This window comes from Gopherus evgoodei, chromosome 1 (assembly GCF_007399415.2).
Source record: "Gopherus evgoodei ecotype Sinaloan lineage chromosome 1, rGopEvg1_v1.p, whole genome shotgun sequence".
Classification (NCBI taxonomy): domain Eukaryota; kingdom Metazoa; phylum Chordata; order Testudines; family Testudinidae; genus Gopherus; species Gopherus evgoodei.
In genome coordinates, this window is record NC_044322.1 from 144,583,333 (window position 1) to 144,597,224 (window position 13,892).

Consider the following 13,892-nt stretch of genomic DNA (forward strand, 5'->3'; position numbering starts at 1 on the left):
CAGCAAGACACAGTCTTCCATGCAGGACCTCCCGTTTGATGGGAAAGCTGTGTTTGCAGAAGAAACAGATATAAGGCTGCATGGCATGAATGACTCCCACACGACCATCCAGACACTGGGTCTATTTGTCCCGGCTCCGGCAAAAACCTAAATTTAAGGTGCAGCAGACTTCTACCCCGGCTGCCCTCCTAAGTATGAGGCCACCCATAAGAAGCAGCAGGACTATAAGAGATGCCCTCATAGACAGTTTCGACCTGTTCCCCAGCCTGGTCCCTCTAAAGGCAAGAAGGCAGGGAAAAGGCGTATTTGACGGGACTCAGGGGCAACTTGCCAGTCCTGGTCAGGGATCCAACCACAATAAAGCTTCCCTTCTCCAACTGATTGTATGCTTTCCTCCCGGAATGGTCACGAATCACCTCGGACTAATGGATCCTCAACACCATCTCCCAGGGTTACACCCTCTAGTTCACCTCCTCCCCGCCCAACTGCTCCCCACCGCTGTCCCTCTGGAGGGACCCACTGCATGAAGCCCTGCTCGAGCAGGAGGTGGGGCAGCGCCTGGAACTAGGAGCGATAGAGGCAGTACCTGAGTAGTTCACGGGCAAGTGGTACTACTCCTGTTACTTCCTTATCATGAAGGCCAAAGGGGGCTCAGACCCATACTGAACCCATGGGGCCTAAACCAGCACATGGTGAAGCTCAAATTCCGCATGGTCTCCCTGGCCTCCATCATTCCCACCCTGGATCCCGGGGACTGGTATGTTGCCCTCGATCTATAGGGCGTGTACTTCCACATCGAAATATTCGAGGGGCACAGGTGCTTCCTTCAGTTTGTGGTGGGACACAATCATTACCAATTTATGGTGCTCCCGTTTAGACTGTCCACTGCCCCCAGGGTGTTTACAAAATGCATGTCAGTGGTAGTGGCCTACCTCAGATGGCAGGGGGGTCCAGATCTTTCAATATCTGGACAATTGGCTAGTCAGGGGCACCTCCCAGTCGCAGGTGAGGAATCACGTGGCGCTCCTCCTGTCCACATCCACCACCTTGGGGTTGCTGGTAAACAATACCAAGTTCATGTTAGTCCTGGTCCAACGCGTAGAGTTAATTGGGGCGCTCCTGGATGCAGTGTCGGCCAAGGCCTCCCTCCCACCAGACAGGTTCACGACCCTGAAGGGTCTCATCGACTCAGTCACAAGATTCCCAATTACAACAGCCAGGGTTTGCTTGCAGCTCTTGGGTCATATGTCAGCATGCACGTATGTGGTCCATCACTCCAGACTCAGGACTAGACCCCCTCCAGCTCTGGCTGGCCTCAAATTTCTCCCAGGCCACAGACGGGATGTACAAGGTCCTCACAGTGCCACACTAGGTGATCAGCTCCCTGAGGTGGTAGTCCACCCCAATCAATGTGATCCAAGGGGTCCCATTCAGGGACAAGGCCCCATCGTTGGAGCTGGTATCCGATGCGTCAGACCTGGGTTGGGTGCCCATGTGGGGAGCGTTCAGACCCAAGGCCTGTGGTCAGCTCAACACCTGACCCTATACATAAATGTCAAAGAACTCAGGGTGGTGTGGCTAGCGTGTATGACCTTCTGCTCCCGCCTGCAGGGCAAGGTAGTCAAGGTCCTCACGGATAACACGGCATCCATTTTCTATATCAACAGGTAATGCGGGGCCCGATCCTCTGCCAAGAAGCCCTCAGGCTGTGGGACTTCTGTATAGCCCACAATATCCACCTGAATGAGAAGGTGGATCACCTAAGTAAGGACTTGTCCTTGCAACAGGAGTGGTCCCTCCACCAGAAAGTGGCCCACTGGCTCTTCCGAAGGTGGGGAATCCCCAGGTGGACCTGTTCATGAGTCGACAGAACCGATGATGCCCCCGGTTCTGCTCCACGGTGGGTCTGGGGAGGGGCGCTATCTCCAATGCCTTTCTCCTGTCCTAGTCAGTCAGGCTTTTCTACGCCTTTCCCCAATTCCCTCTAATCAGCAGGGTCTTGGAAAAGATGAAGTCGGACAAGGCCTGGGTCTCCTGATCGCCCTGGCATGGCCCAGGCAGTACTGGTATGGGACCCTCATGAGCCTGGTGGTACCTCTGCCGTGGCTTTACCGCTCCACTCGGACCTGCTCTCACAGGACCAGGGCCACCTCCTCCATCAGGGCCGCCCAGAGTGGAGGGCAAGTGGGGCAATTTGCCCCAGGCCCCGCAGGGGCTCCGTGAGCCCTGGCCCAGCAGCAGTCCGGGTCTTCAGCAGGCATTTCAGCAGTAGGGCAGCACTGAAGGGCCCCCCGCTGCCGAAATGCCACCGAAGACCCGGAGCGCCGCTGCTTCCCTGCTTTGGCCCAGGTCCGCTGAATCCTCTGGGCGGCCCTGTCCTCCATCCCAAACTAGCGGCTCTCCATCTCACGGCGTGGCTGCTCAGTGGTTAGGGGGAGAAAATAGGGTGTGCTTCGAACAGGTTCAGCGTGTCCTCCTCGAAAGTGGTCGGCAGACCAGGGTGTCTCCTTGGTGGTCTGCCTCTATCCAGCTTATCCTTGATTACCTCCTCCACCTGAAGGCCCAGACCTTGCGCCCTCGTTGGTCAAGGTGCACCTGGTGGCCATATCGGCCTTCCATCTGCCAGTGTAAGGACACACGGTGTTCTCCTACGCTATGAGTGGCTGGTTCCTTAAAGGTCTGGAATTTCTCTTCCCGTACTCTAGATCCCCAGTTCCACATTGGGACTTAAACCTGGTCTTAGCTTGTCTCACAGGGCCCCTGTTTGGACCATTGACCTCGTGCTCCTGGTATCACCTCTCATGGAAGGTGGCCTTCCTGGTTGCTATTATGGTCCTGCCATGAGGGCAGGGGACTGGACTCGATGACCTCTCGAGGTCCCTTCCAGTCCTAGAGTCTGAGTCTATGTCAGCTAGATGAGAGTCAGAGCTCAAGGCCGTGTCCGCTGAACCCCCGTACACAGTCTTTCACAAGGACAAGGTCCAACTCTGTCCACACCCCGCGTTCCTCCCTAAGGTGGTGTCTGCATACTACATGGGTCAGGACATTTTTCTGCCGGTCCTCTGCCCCAAACCTCAGGCATCCAGTGAGGAGTGCCACCTCCACACACTTGACATGCGGTGGGCCTTGGCTCTCTACCTTGAGTGGACTAAGCCATTCAGGAGGTCTTTACAACTGTTTGTCGCCTTGGCTGAGTGCACAATGGGCCAGCCGATCTCTACCCAGAGGCTTTCCAACTGGATCACTTCGTTCAACCGGTGCTGTTATGAGCTGGCGGGTGTTCCCCCACCACTCATTGTGAGGGTACAGTCGACCCAGGCACAGGCCTCGTCAGCTGCCTTCATGGCCCATGTCCCCATCCAGGACATTTGTAGAGCTGCCACTTGGTCTTCGGTTCACTCGTTCACCTCGCGCTATGTGATCATCTCCCAAACCAGGGATGATGCAAGGTTCGGCAGGGCCATCGTCCGTCCTGGGAACTTGTGAACTCCTACCCACCTCCAGCAGATATAGCTTAGAATCACCTACTGTGGAATAGACAGACATGAGCAATCACTTGAAGAAGAAAAGACAGTTACTTTTTCTGTAACTGGTATTCTTCAAGCTGTGTTGCTCATGTCTATTCCACATCCCGCCCTCCTTCCCCTCTGTCAGAGTTGTTTGGCAAGAAGAACTGAGGGTAGGGGGAGCGCTCAGCCCCCCTTATACCGTGCCAGGCAGGCGCCACTCCAGGGGTCGCGGGGGGCGCTCCCCCCTACGGGTACGGCTAGGAAAAAAACTTCCAGCACCAGTGCATGTGGCAAGCATGCACACTTCCTGTGGAGTAGACATGAACAACACATCTCAAAGAACACCAGTTACGGAAAAGGTAACTGTCTTTTTTTTTAAGTGAGGTGAAACTTGGGGGTGTGCAAGACAAATCAGAGTCCTGGAAAGGGTACAGTAGTCTGGAAAAGTTGAGAGCCACTGAGCTAGGGGAAAGGGCCTGCCAAAATAATTGTTAAAAAAACAACTAAAGGGCCCCCTAAAACTTCTTTTTTTCCTTTTAACCACTTTCTTTTTATTCTCTTTGTAGCCACCATTCCCATGGAGATGGGGAGCATTTCAAAATGAATTTTTTTTCATGGATTTTTATTGCAATATGATCAACCCATTTTGAACTAGGTCACCATAAGCATAGTCAAAGTGGCTTCTAAAATATGTGTGGGGAACATGTAAATAGTTGAAACTTTTGTTGAATGCAGAAGTTAGTGTTCACAAAGAGTCTGTTATCTTGTCTACCACTTTGTTGCTGAGATACGTACAAAAATCTCTTACTGTTGCTTTCATTTTATAGGCTCTTTCAAGTGAATCATTTGAAAGACTTCCAGTTTTTAATAAGTCAGCATGGCGACACTACAAGACTACACCCGAAGCTGATGACTGGAGCAATCCTAGCAGTGAACCCAGGGATGCGTCTAAATACAAAGCTAATCGATAATTTACCACCTTTGTCTCTCCCGAAGACAACTTCTGCATTCAGTTTAAAGTCTATGCTTTGTTCCAAAATCCTCTGAACCACAGTAGCCAATTACTTCCATACAAAGTCCTGTCAGGGCACTGAAATTGCAAAAACAAAGTGATGTATGAAACTTAAGAAAAGCACTAAGCATTTTTGATGTAGGTGGTGTTATAACAACTTTACCAAAATATGCTTGGTTTGTTTGGTTTTATATTGACAAATGGGATTGCACTGTGGTTGCACTTAAGTATACAACTGTATAGCGAAAGGGTATTCCAGTGTTTAGGAACAAATAAAAATCAGCAAGATCTGTAGAATCCCTTTAACAGTCAATAGCATCTTACTCAGGCATATGATGTAACAGACAAGTTCTAACATAGCTGAATGTGTGCTTAGAAAATCCACTTTTTGCTGCAGTTTCATATTGCACAGTCAGTGTCATCTGTTATATAAAATCCTTTTGGGCTCTTCAAATCTTATAGCTAATGACAATAGAGATGCATTGTTCTTAGAACATTTCTGTAGCTTTAAACTGATGCTTTCCCCGTATTCACAAATCCATTTGTCAAGTGCATCCAAAAATATATATTCTTGTAAGGCATTGCAACTTTCACCTCTTAATATGCACCTTAATGTTTTACTGAATTTGCACAAAATGCCAAATGATAAATCAGATTATTTTAAGAGAAGATTAAAAGGGGTCAGTGCTTCTCTCCATTCTTGCAAGTAACTCCCATTGATACAGAGGTGAGAGAATAAATTTTATGTGATGTTCTTTGCCTGTCAGATACTTTTTTGCTTTGCTTTTGGGAAAGCATACTGAGAAACCAGATGGCCAGTCATGTAAATGAATTTGCCTTAAGACTGTTGGTCACCTGGAACCTGATTAGTTGTAAAACGGTAAATAATTTGCCAAGTTATTTATCTATGTAGCAAAAGACAATAGTCTGGTCATTTGAATTTGCACTATATAGAGAGAGTTGTTGCACATTGGCTTTTGGAAAGCATTACTGGTCTAAATATTATTAAACTGGGAGCATAATAGAAACAATGAAGGATAATTGAAAATAGGAGATGGCTGATAAGAAGTTGATGACTTTTCCAAGGAGAGAGAGAGATTCATTTAACAGCATTCTCTAAAATTGGTTGAGAGTTACTTACGAATGTCAAGAAGCTGTACTATACCAAGTTTCCACCAAATGTTGCCTCTGATATTGTGGGTCCATAGAGTGTACTATAGAGGTTAGGCATTCTGGTAATATGCTAACTACAAGAGTAAAGGTAGAATGGGTTCTAACAACAACTGTACTTGAAGATTCACCCTCAATATCTCTGGTGTTTTGATATTGTTTGAAAGATATTGCAAGATTTTAACTAGACAAACCTTATTTACTAAAACTCAGCAAAATATCCCTTTGTCCTCCTGAATATTTATTTTGTAAGAATTAGTCTGTTAGATAAATAAGGAAAGGGTAAGAACTTCCTGGATTTTTTTTTTTAAAACTTAGTTTGAGTTAGAGTAATGATGTTACTTTGCACTTACATAACACACTTCATCCAAGGATCTCAAAGCACCTTGTAAGCAATTCAGTCTCTCAGCACCCCTTTTTTTTGATGCACAAACTGAGAAAAGGTAAAGTCCTGATCCTGCAGACACTTCCATGTACTTGTATGGAAGTTAACCACCTATAAAATTGTGTGCACGATTGAGGGCCGATGTTAAACAATAATCCCGCATGGTTGAAGAGAGAGAAAACTGCCATTCACATGCTACAGCCAAGTGGTCCATCTGTCACTGTGGAAAAATCAATGTAGTCACTGAAGAATACTTTAAATGGCTAGAATCTTAATTTTAAAGGACACATTAGACCAGAAATCTAGTCAGTTTGGACGGAAAAAAAAATCTGTTCCTGCTATCTTTTGTACTTTTACAATCTCCTTCTTTTTAAGTTGTATCCTTGTTGCTGTTTGAAAGATTCCCAAAAAAAGTAGATGAAAACTGGTCATACGGGGAGACTGTGAAAGTGATTATGCAAGAAGTGGCAAAATGTAAAATTTGCTTGAAAATATAATTAACTGTGAACATCAAAGAACAGAATACATGTATGAGAAGTGTAAAATGTTTGCAGTTATTAGGAAAAAGTAATGTTACGACGCATTGAGTGATTTTTAGGTCTAGACTGCTTCTGTTTGGGGAAATCTTGGCTAACTGGTGGTTTATAAATGAAAATGAATAAAATAGTCCAGGCACAGGAATGTTAAGCAGAAATTCCCTTTTGTGTAGCAGAAGTACATTAAGAAAATAAATACAGAAGCCAGTGAATGAGAAGTGAAGATATGAAGGGCAGGTATTACCATAATGGAGTCACTACTTTAACTAAAACAATTTGTTTGCCATTCAGGGCTAATCTGACTACTGAATAGGATGAATGCTTTGGTCCTTCTTAAGCAAAGAAAGTTTCTGTCACTTGCAGATTGGCCACCAGATGCTCCTTACTGCTCTAGGGAAGAGGAGTTGGTGCCATATACATTTTCTTCACATCCTATTGCGTACTTGAAAACTTGTGTCCTCTGAAATGGCTGCAATTGGCAATTTATTCGTCGAATCCTCTGCATGTCCTGATAGTTCAGAGAAGGGAGATGAGAGCAGATTCTACTCTCTTCTCTTTCCACCAGGCATTCCTACTTCCTCTGTTTTCCTGTCATCCTCTAGTCACTCTTGCTGAGTGCAGGCAGACCCCACTCCCAGTGGTTGGTCTCCCTCTCCGTACTCCTGAGGGAATTCTGTGCCAAAAAATTAAATATTCTGTGTACAATATTTTAAAATTCTGCATCTTTTATCAGTATAATCACACCATTTTCAATTATTTGCTGACAAGTATTTTGAAATAAATTACCAAAACAATTGAAAATGGTATGATTATATTATTGTGTTTGTGTTATTTTGACAATTAAATGCAGAACTTTGCAGAATTTCTTTCTTTATTTATTTTTGGTGCAGAATTTCATCAAGAGTGCCAAGGTTCTGTGTGGTGCAACCTGCATGTGAGCAGCTCAGTGGAGGGTCTGGGGGGAATCTGGGTGCACAGGGGCTTGGTGCGAGGTTCTTAGTGCAGGGGGAATAGGACTCTGCAAGGGAGCATGAGGTGAAGGTGGTTAGGGCTTGGTGGAGTGGGGGGGTCAGGATGCAGCTGGTTGGAGCTCAGTGGGGTGGGGGTCTGGCTATGGGTGGCTCCTGATTCGAGGTGAGGCAGGGTGGGGTGTGGGGGCTCCTGATACAAAGAGGGCTCGGTGAGATTCCAGGTACACATGTGGGGGGAGGGGTCACTGTACGGGGAGCTGCTCCCCCTGTCCGCCCAATACCTGTGAATCCGGACCTCCCCCTCTGCACCAACCCCTCTCCCCGACTGAGCCTCACCTCGCTGCCTGGACCCAGACACACACACACCCCTCCCATGGTGCAGAGCTTCCTGTAGCCAGGGGGAGTTTCTGGGGCTTGATCTGACCCAATCCGGGCTGCTTCAGGAAGGGAAGGGGGAGGGGGAACTCCATCTCCAGCCTCCTCCAAAGCCCTCCCACCCCCATCCCCAGCTGGGACCAATGTCCCCGGGTGGCTAGGGCATCCCCAAACTCCTCTCCCCCTGGCTGCCTGAACAGCTGCATCTGAGCTGTCAGGAGGGGTGAGTGAGCACTAGTGAAGCTTCTCTTTGCTTCCCCACAGAAACCATTTTCTGCAAGGAAGCAAAGGGATTCTGTGGGGAGGGCATTTTTCTGCTGTGCTGCAGTTGTGCAGGATTTCCCTAGAAGTACCTCTCTCTTTTTCTGCCTTACCTAAGCTACCAGCCTACCTACCCGCACAGAGCTCACTTCTGCCCCAGGTTTGACCTCCCTAACTCAAGTGATCACCCTCTGCAGCATGTTGACCTGTGGGAGTGGAGAGGAATTGTCAGCAGGGGAAGTTTGATAGGGAGGAGAGAGTCCTGCAGTTTATCTGTTGGATAATATTTAAAATGGAGGTCCTGTCCTCATGGTTTTGTAGTTCCCTTCCCACTTTTTGAAGGAGCATGAATGTCCTCTCCTGGATCAGTAACTGGTTAAAAGATAGGATACAAAGAGTAGGAATAAATGGTCAGTTTTCACAATGGAGTGGTCAATAGCTGGGTACCCCCCAAAGATTTGTACTGGGACCTGTGCTGTTCAACATACTCAGATAATCTTGGGAAAAGGGGTAAACAGTGAGGTGGCAAAATTTGCAGATGACGCAAAATTTGCAGATGACACACATTTATGCAAGATAGTTGAGTCCAAAGCTGACTGTGAAGAGCTACAATGGGATCTCACAAAACTGGGTGACTGGGCAGCAAAATGGCAGATGAAATTGAATGTTGATAAATGCAAAGTTATGCACATTGGAGAGCATGATCCCAACTATCCATACAAAATGATGGGGTCTAAATTAGCTGTTACCACTCAAGAAAGAGATTGTGGGGTCATTGTGGATAGTCCTCTGAGAACATTTGCTCAGTGTGCAACACAGTCAAAAAAGCTGACAATATTAGGAACCTTTAAGAAAGGGATAGATAATAAGGCAAAAAATATAATGCCACTATTTAAATCCGTTGTATGCCCACAGCTTGGATACTGCAGTTCTGGTTACCACATCTCAGAACAGATATATTAGAATTGGAAAAGTATAGAGAAGGGCAACACAAATGACTAAGGGTCTAGAACAGATTCCACATGAGGAAAAATTAAAAAGACTGGGACTGTTCAACTTAGAAAAGAGACAAGCAAGGAGGGATATGATAGAGATCTATGAAATCATGAATGTTATGGAGAGAGTGCATAAGGAGGTATTATTTACCCCTTCACAGAACACAAGAACCAGGTGTCATCCAATGAAATTAATAATCAGCAGGTTTAAGGAAGTACTTCACACAAAACACAGTCAACCTGTGGAACTCCTTGCCAGAGGATGTTGTGAAAGCCAAAAGTATAACTGAGTTCAAAAAAGAATTGGATCCGTTCATGGAGGATAGGTCTGTCAATGCCAGGATGGTCAGGAACGCAGTCCTATGCACTTGTGTTCCTAAACCTTTGACTGCCAGAAGCTGGGACTGAACAACGGGATGGATTACTCAATAAATTGCACTGTTCATTCCCTCTGAAGCATGTCGTGCTGATCACTGTTGGAAGACAGGATACTGGGCTAGATGGACCATTGGTCTGACCTGGTATGGCCGTTCTTGTTTTTATGATGCACATCTTGGTGTTCTTGCCAAATTTTATCTCCCATTATAAATCCTGCCTATACCTCCAGTTGGATATATTTTTTAATGGCCTTAAGTGTTGTGCAGAGTTCATGTTCACTATGAAACAGTTTTTGCTTCCAGCCTAAAGGTGACTGCATTTCAGTGGGGTGGGGGTGTGATCACACAAGCTAGACAAAGCATTTGGGTGAAATCTTGGGCACGTTGAAGTCAATGGCAAAACTCCCGTTGATTTCACCCTTAATTTTTTTATAAAGTGCTTTTAGATGCATACGTCTAAGGTGCTATAAATTGCAAAGTGAGCTTGACTGATTTAAATAATTTTGTATAAAAACACCTAAATTTTAGGGTCAAGTATATTCATCTCTCGACACAATCCATGCCAAGTTGGCAATTGTTAGTCATTTAATTAGTATGTGTGTTTCCTTGGTTGTAGCAAAGATGCTGTGGTTTTGTAACAGCTCATCATCTCTTTCTGGATGTTCACTTACTCATGAATGAAAATATTCTAATGTGGTTCAGCGATAAAAGAATCCTCTGATGCAGTTTACACTAAAGATGATTTATTTTAGTATTTAATAAGAAGAGGAGTTTATCAAAAGATTATTAAAGAAACACAACTACTAAGGATATAGCAACCTCAGGGCTCAGTCCTGTATGTTAACTACTCATGAGAGTAATCCTATTCAAGTCAATCTGTTTGCAGGATCAAGACCTAAACTATCAACAGTCCTTAAAATAATCTCTGTCTGTGGTGTTCTTTAAAATGTTTTTTCTGTTGACTTAATTTTTATTATCTTTTATTTCATTTGTTTTAATTTCATTACTAAAGATGCCTTAAAATAGTTCAGATTGGCATAATTAAATTTGCTCCTTTCTTCTACAGTTCAAAACACTTGGGTAATATTGGTAGGACTGTATATGTTTTACGTGATACTTTGATGTGTGCCACCTAATACTGTAGCATGCCTTTTTTATTTCTTTTATTTATTTGTTTGATTTCCAGGACTGTCAAACTGGCATCTTTCAGGGGTGTTCAGTTCAAAGGAAATTTTCAAAGTCCTTCATCTACAAACTGTGGGCAATGGCTGTGCAAGTTTCCCCACTCTGCTCTGCCAGTGTGCTTCAAACCTGTTCAGCAGGGACTGCCTTCAGGTGTGAGACCCCATGTCCATTCCTTCCTTGCTCTCTCTGCTGAAACTGCTAACATAGCATGAAATTGTCAGATGGTTTATGGTGCAGATACCTGACAGGTAGAATCACTTGGCATGATAGATCACTGAAAAGTATTCATAATGGTAACTGCTTTGGGTCACTCAAGAGCAAAAGCACTTTTATCATATTGTTAATCCCTTGAGGAGGCATGGGTTATAATGTCGGTAAATAACAGTTTGAATTAGTTTGGCTATTTAGGTGTGTGTGGAGAGGGGTAGTCAACTTTTTTCAAGACATTCCATTGAGATGAGTTTTTGTTTGTGTAGGAATTGTTTCTAATCTGGGAACCATCTGTTTGTTGTATATGCTCAAGCTTCCTTTCTTTCTCCTTTTCATTGTTGTCAAATTTTTAAGAAAAAGATTATATGGTGGTGAGGTCTTTAAGGGAACTGACCAACTGTGTAGATTTATATTAGTCAGAAGTGGCTTATTTAGGCCTTTATTCCGCAACGTGCTTAAGTACATATTTAGCTTAAGCACATGCTTAAATTTCTCTGACTTTGTTAAAGATAAGCAGGTGGTTAAGTGAATTGCTGAATGGGAGTATTAAGCAGTTTTAGCAAGGAAACTGTAAATATACCATTAGTTTCTTCAAATTTGATGTGGATTTTACTTTTGATGTCAGAAGTACTTCTGTATAGAGCCCAGGATAACTGTATGTCACAAAATCAGTACTTAAATAGTTGAGTTTTTGTTAGTCTGCTCTGTTTTTATAATCAGCCATTTTGAATTTTTCCCGGGTTATCTTGGACACAGAGGTTTGGGAGTTTCAAATGGTTTTCCCCCAAAAGTTTATTTAGTAATGCCAAATCTTAGTTTCTGTTTGTTTTATGTTCAATTATATCTATGATCTGCACGTAATCGATATAACTGCTTCTTTAAAAAGAGCTACTCTAGTACCATGAGTTGTCAGTAGGTTTCATTCAGGTGTATTTATTTTGTAGTTACAAGGTAATCTGAGTTTTCTGGATTGATTTTTAAGGTTGAAAGTTCTGGATTGATTTTTAAGGTTGAAAGTTTTAATCTGTTTAATAAATATAGATGTATATATGTTGTTGCGTTCCTGTCAGATATGATCTAGGTTCTTGCTTTTTAGGAAACTTCTGAACACAACTTCCAAAGAGTCTCATAACCTTGTCAGAAACAATTTACTTTGATAATAAGACCTTCTCATTTTCAATCTAAAGGAAATGTAAATTAAATTTCTTTTTTTAGGTAATTTATCTTCTAGTGACTCTTGTGACACTTGGAATAATTAAGACTTATTTTAAGGAAGCTAGAGCCTCATGCTAGCAAGGTCTATATTACACAATTCTTTAAAGAAGGCACCATACCAAAAACCTACAACACTGCAATACTTTTGTAAAAAAAATTTAATAAACAAAATTGAATAAAATAGTTGCTTTGAGAAGGATTTTGAAACACAAGTAGATAGAGTTGTGAATCATAAGTCAAAAGATGGCTGCTTACTAAACAGTATGACAACTTAGAAAGCATATGCGTGACTTTGGCATTTTTGTAGAATTTAATAGATGCTTTACTCATGACTGCACAAACCATACTGAGTCCAGCCTTTTGAGATACTTGGTCACACATTCATCTGATGTCTTCGTTAATCTGCTTTCCCAGGCGATCCTAGAATAAAACTTGCTTTCCTCTTTAATCTAAACTCAACAGCTTATGACTGTGACTTTTATCACAGCTGTTTTTCATTCTGTGTATATCTATGGACTTGTATTTCCTGAATCAAATTAGTTGCTGTTCCCTGAGCATATTCATAGGAGAGTGAGAGCCCCAGGTCTCTTGAATAGGAATTGGGAAATTACTGCCTAGAATGTGTTAGTACTAACAGGTGCTCCTAACACTCCCTATCCTCGTCTCAATGTCAGTGGATTCAACTGCAGGGGCTGTTTTATCTTAAAGGGTTCTGTGGTAAATTTAAATAAAGTAAGTTGCCACCTACCAGTCAATTGGTCAATGTGACAGTTTGTAAATATGAAGTGCTCTTTTGAAATACCCAGAGACCACAGCAAAACTCTGATGTTGGGTTCCAGAAAAAGCTATCTTATTAGAGGGACATATACACAGTAGCATGTATATAGAAAAAACATTTGCAAGGTTTATATTGAAGAACATGAAGAATTAAGGAGCTGTAGTACTTGTACATGTAATACACGCTCTAAACTTGATGTCCAGCATTTTTTGGTGCAAGGATTGCTGTAGGTTGTTTGACTTTTATCTCACTATCCATTTGTTACTTGATTTTGGGTGCCCTACTGGAGACAACTTGGAGTCTGTAAGCTGGTGGGCCATTTCACCAGCAAAGAAATGGAAATAAATCACCAAACCTTTTAAGGGCCTTTCCACACAATCTTCACAAAACAAAACAAAAACCCAAATCAGCTGAGAAACACTGGGCAGATAATCTCCAGAGGCTTTGCCTGCCTCAGACAGCCAGCAGGGGAGAGGGCACACTCTTCCCTTTATTTCCCCTTTTGATCCAGCTTCCCCTTCCTTTTATATTCCACCCTGAGCAACCATGTACTCAGCGGGGCCAGTTAACTCTCTTAAAGAGTGAGATCCCTTACCTGGTTACCAGCCTGATTGCCAGTGATGCCCACTCTGTGAAAATCAGGCTTATTTTTGGGGGGCTCAAATCACTAGTTGTGAAAATCTTGACCATTTTTATTTGATATTTATTACCCAGAAGCCCAGTGAGAATGAGGGTCCTAGTGATGGGCATTGTGCAAATGCATATGAAGACTGTTGCCTCTGGAAAGCTTGACATTTAAATGATTAATTCCTTTCTGTACAATTTCATTTTTCTGGTATGTCTTTAAGACTTCCAAACTTTCTGCTGAAGTCTCAGGGAACTTGTTGGTAGACAGGACGCAGTCCTTTGATCA

At 43.7% G+C, this 13,892-nt stretch overlaps 1 protein-coding gene across 2 annotated transcripts in view; it reads left to right on the plus strand.

The window, feature by feature from the left end:
* Window positions 1–10,862, plus strand: part of PDK3 (pyruvate dehydrogenase kinase 3) — a 132,175-nt gene extending 121,313 nt beyond the window's left edge. Inside the window, exons 11-12 of one of the 2 annotated variants that reach the window (XR_004001963.1) lie at window positions 4,337–4,659; window positions 10,778–10,862. Coding sequence is in view for 1 of the 2 variants with exons in the window: in XM_030575124.1 (XP_030430984.1) it covers window positions 4,337–4,480 (144 nt within the window). In the remaining variant the exon portion in view is untranslated. Of the gene's footprint in view, window positions 1–4,336; window positions 5,999–10,777 lie in introns of those variants that run through there. The other variant, XM_030575124.1, reaches the window with a different exon arrangement.
* The last annotated feature ends 3,030 nt before the right edge of the window (window positions 10,863–13,892 follow it).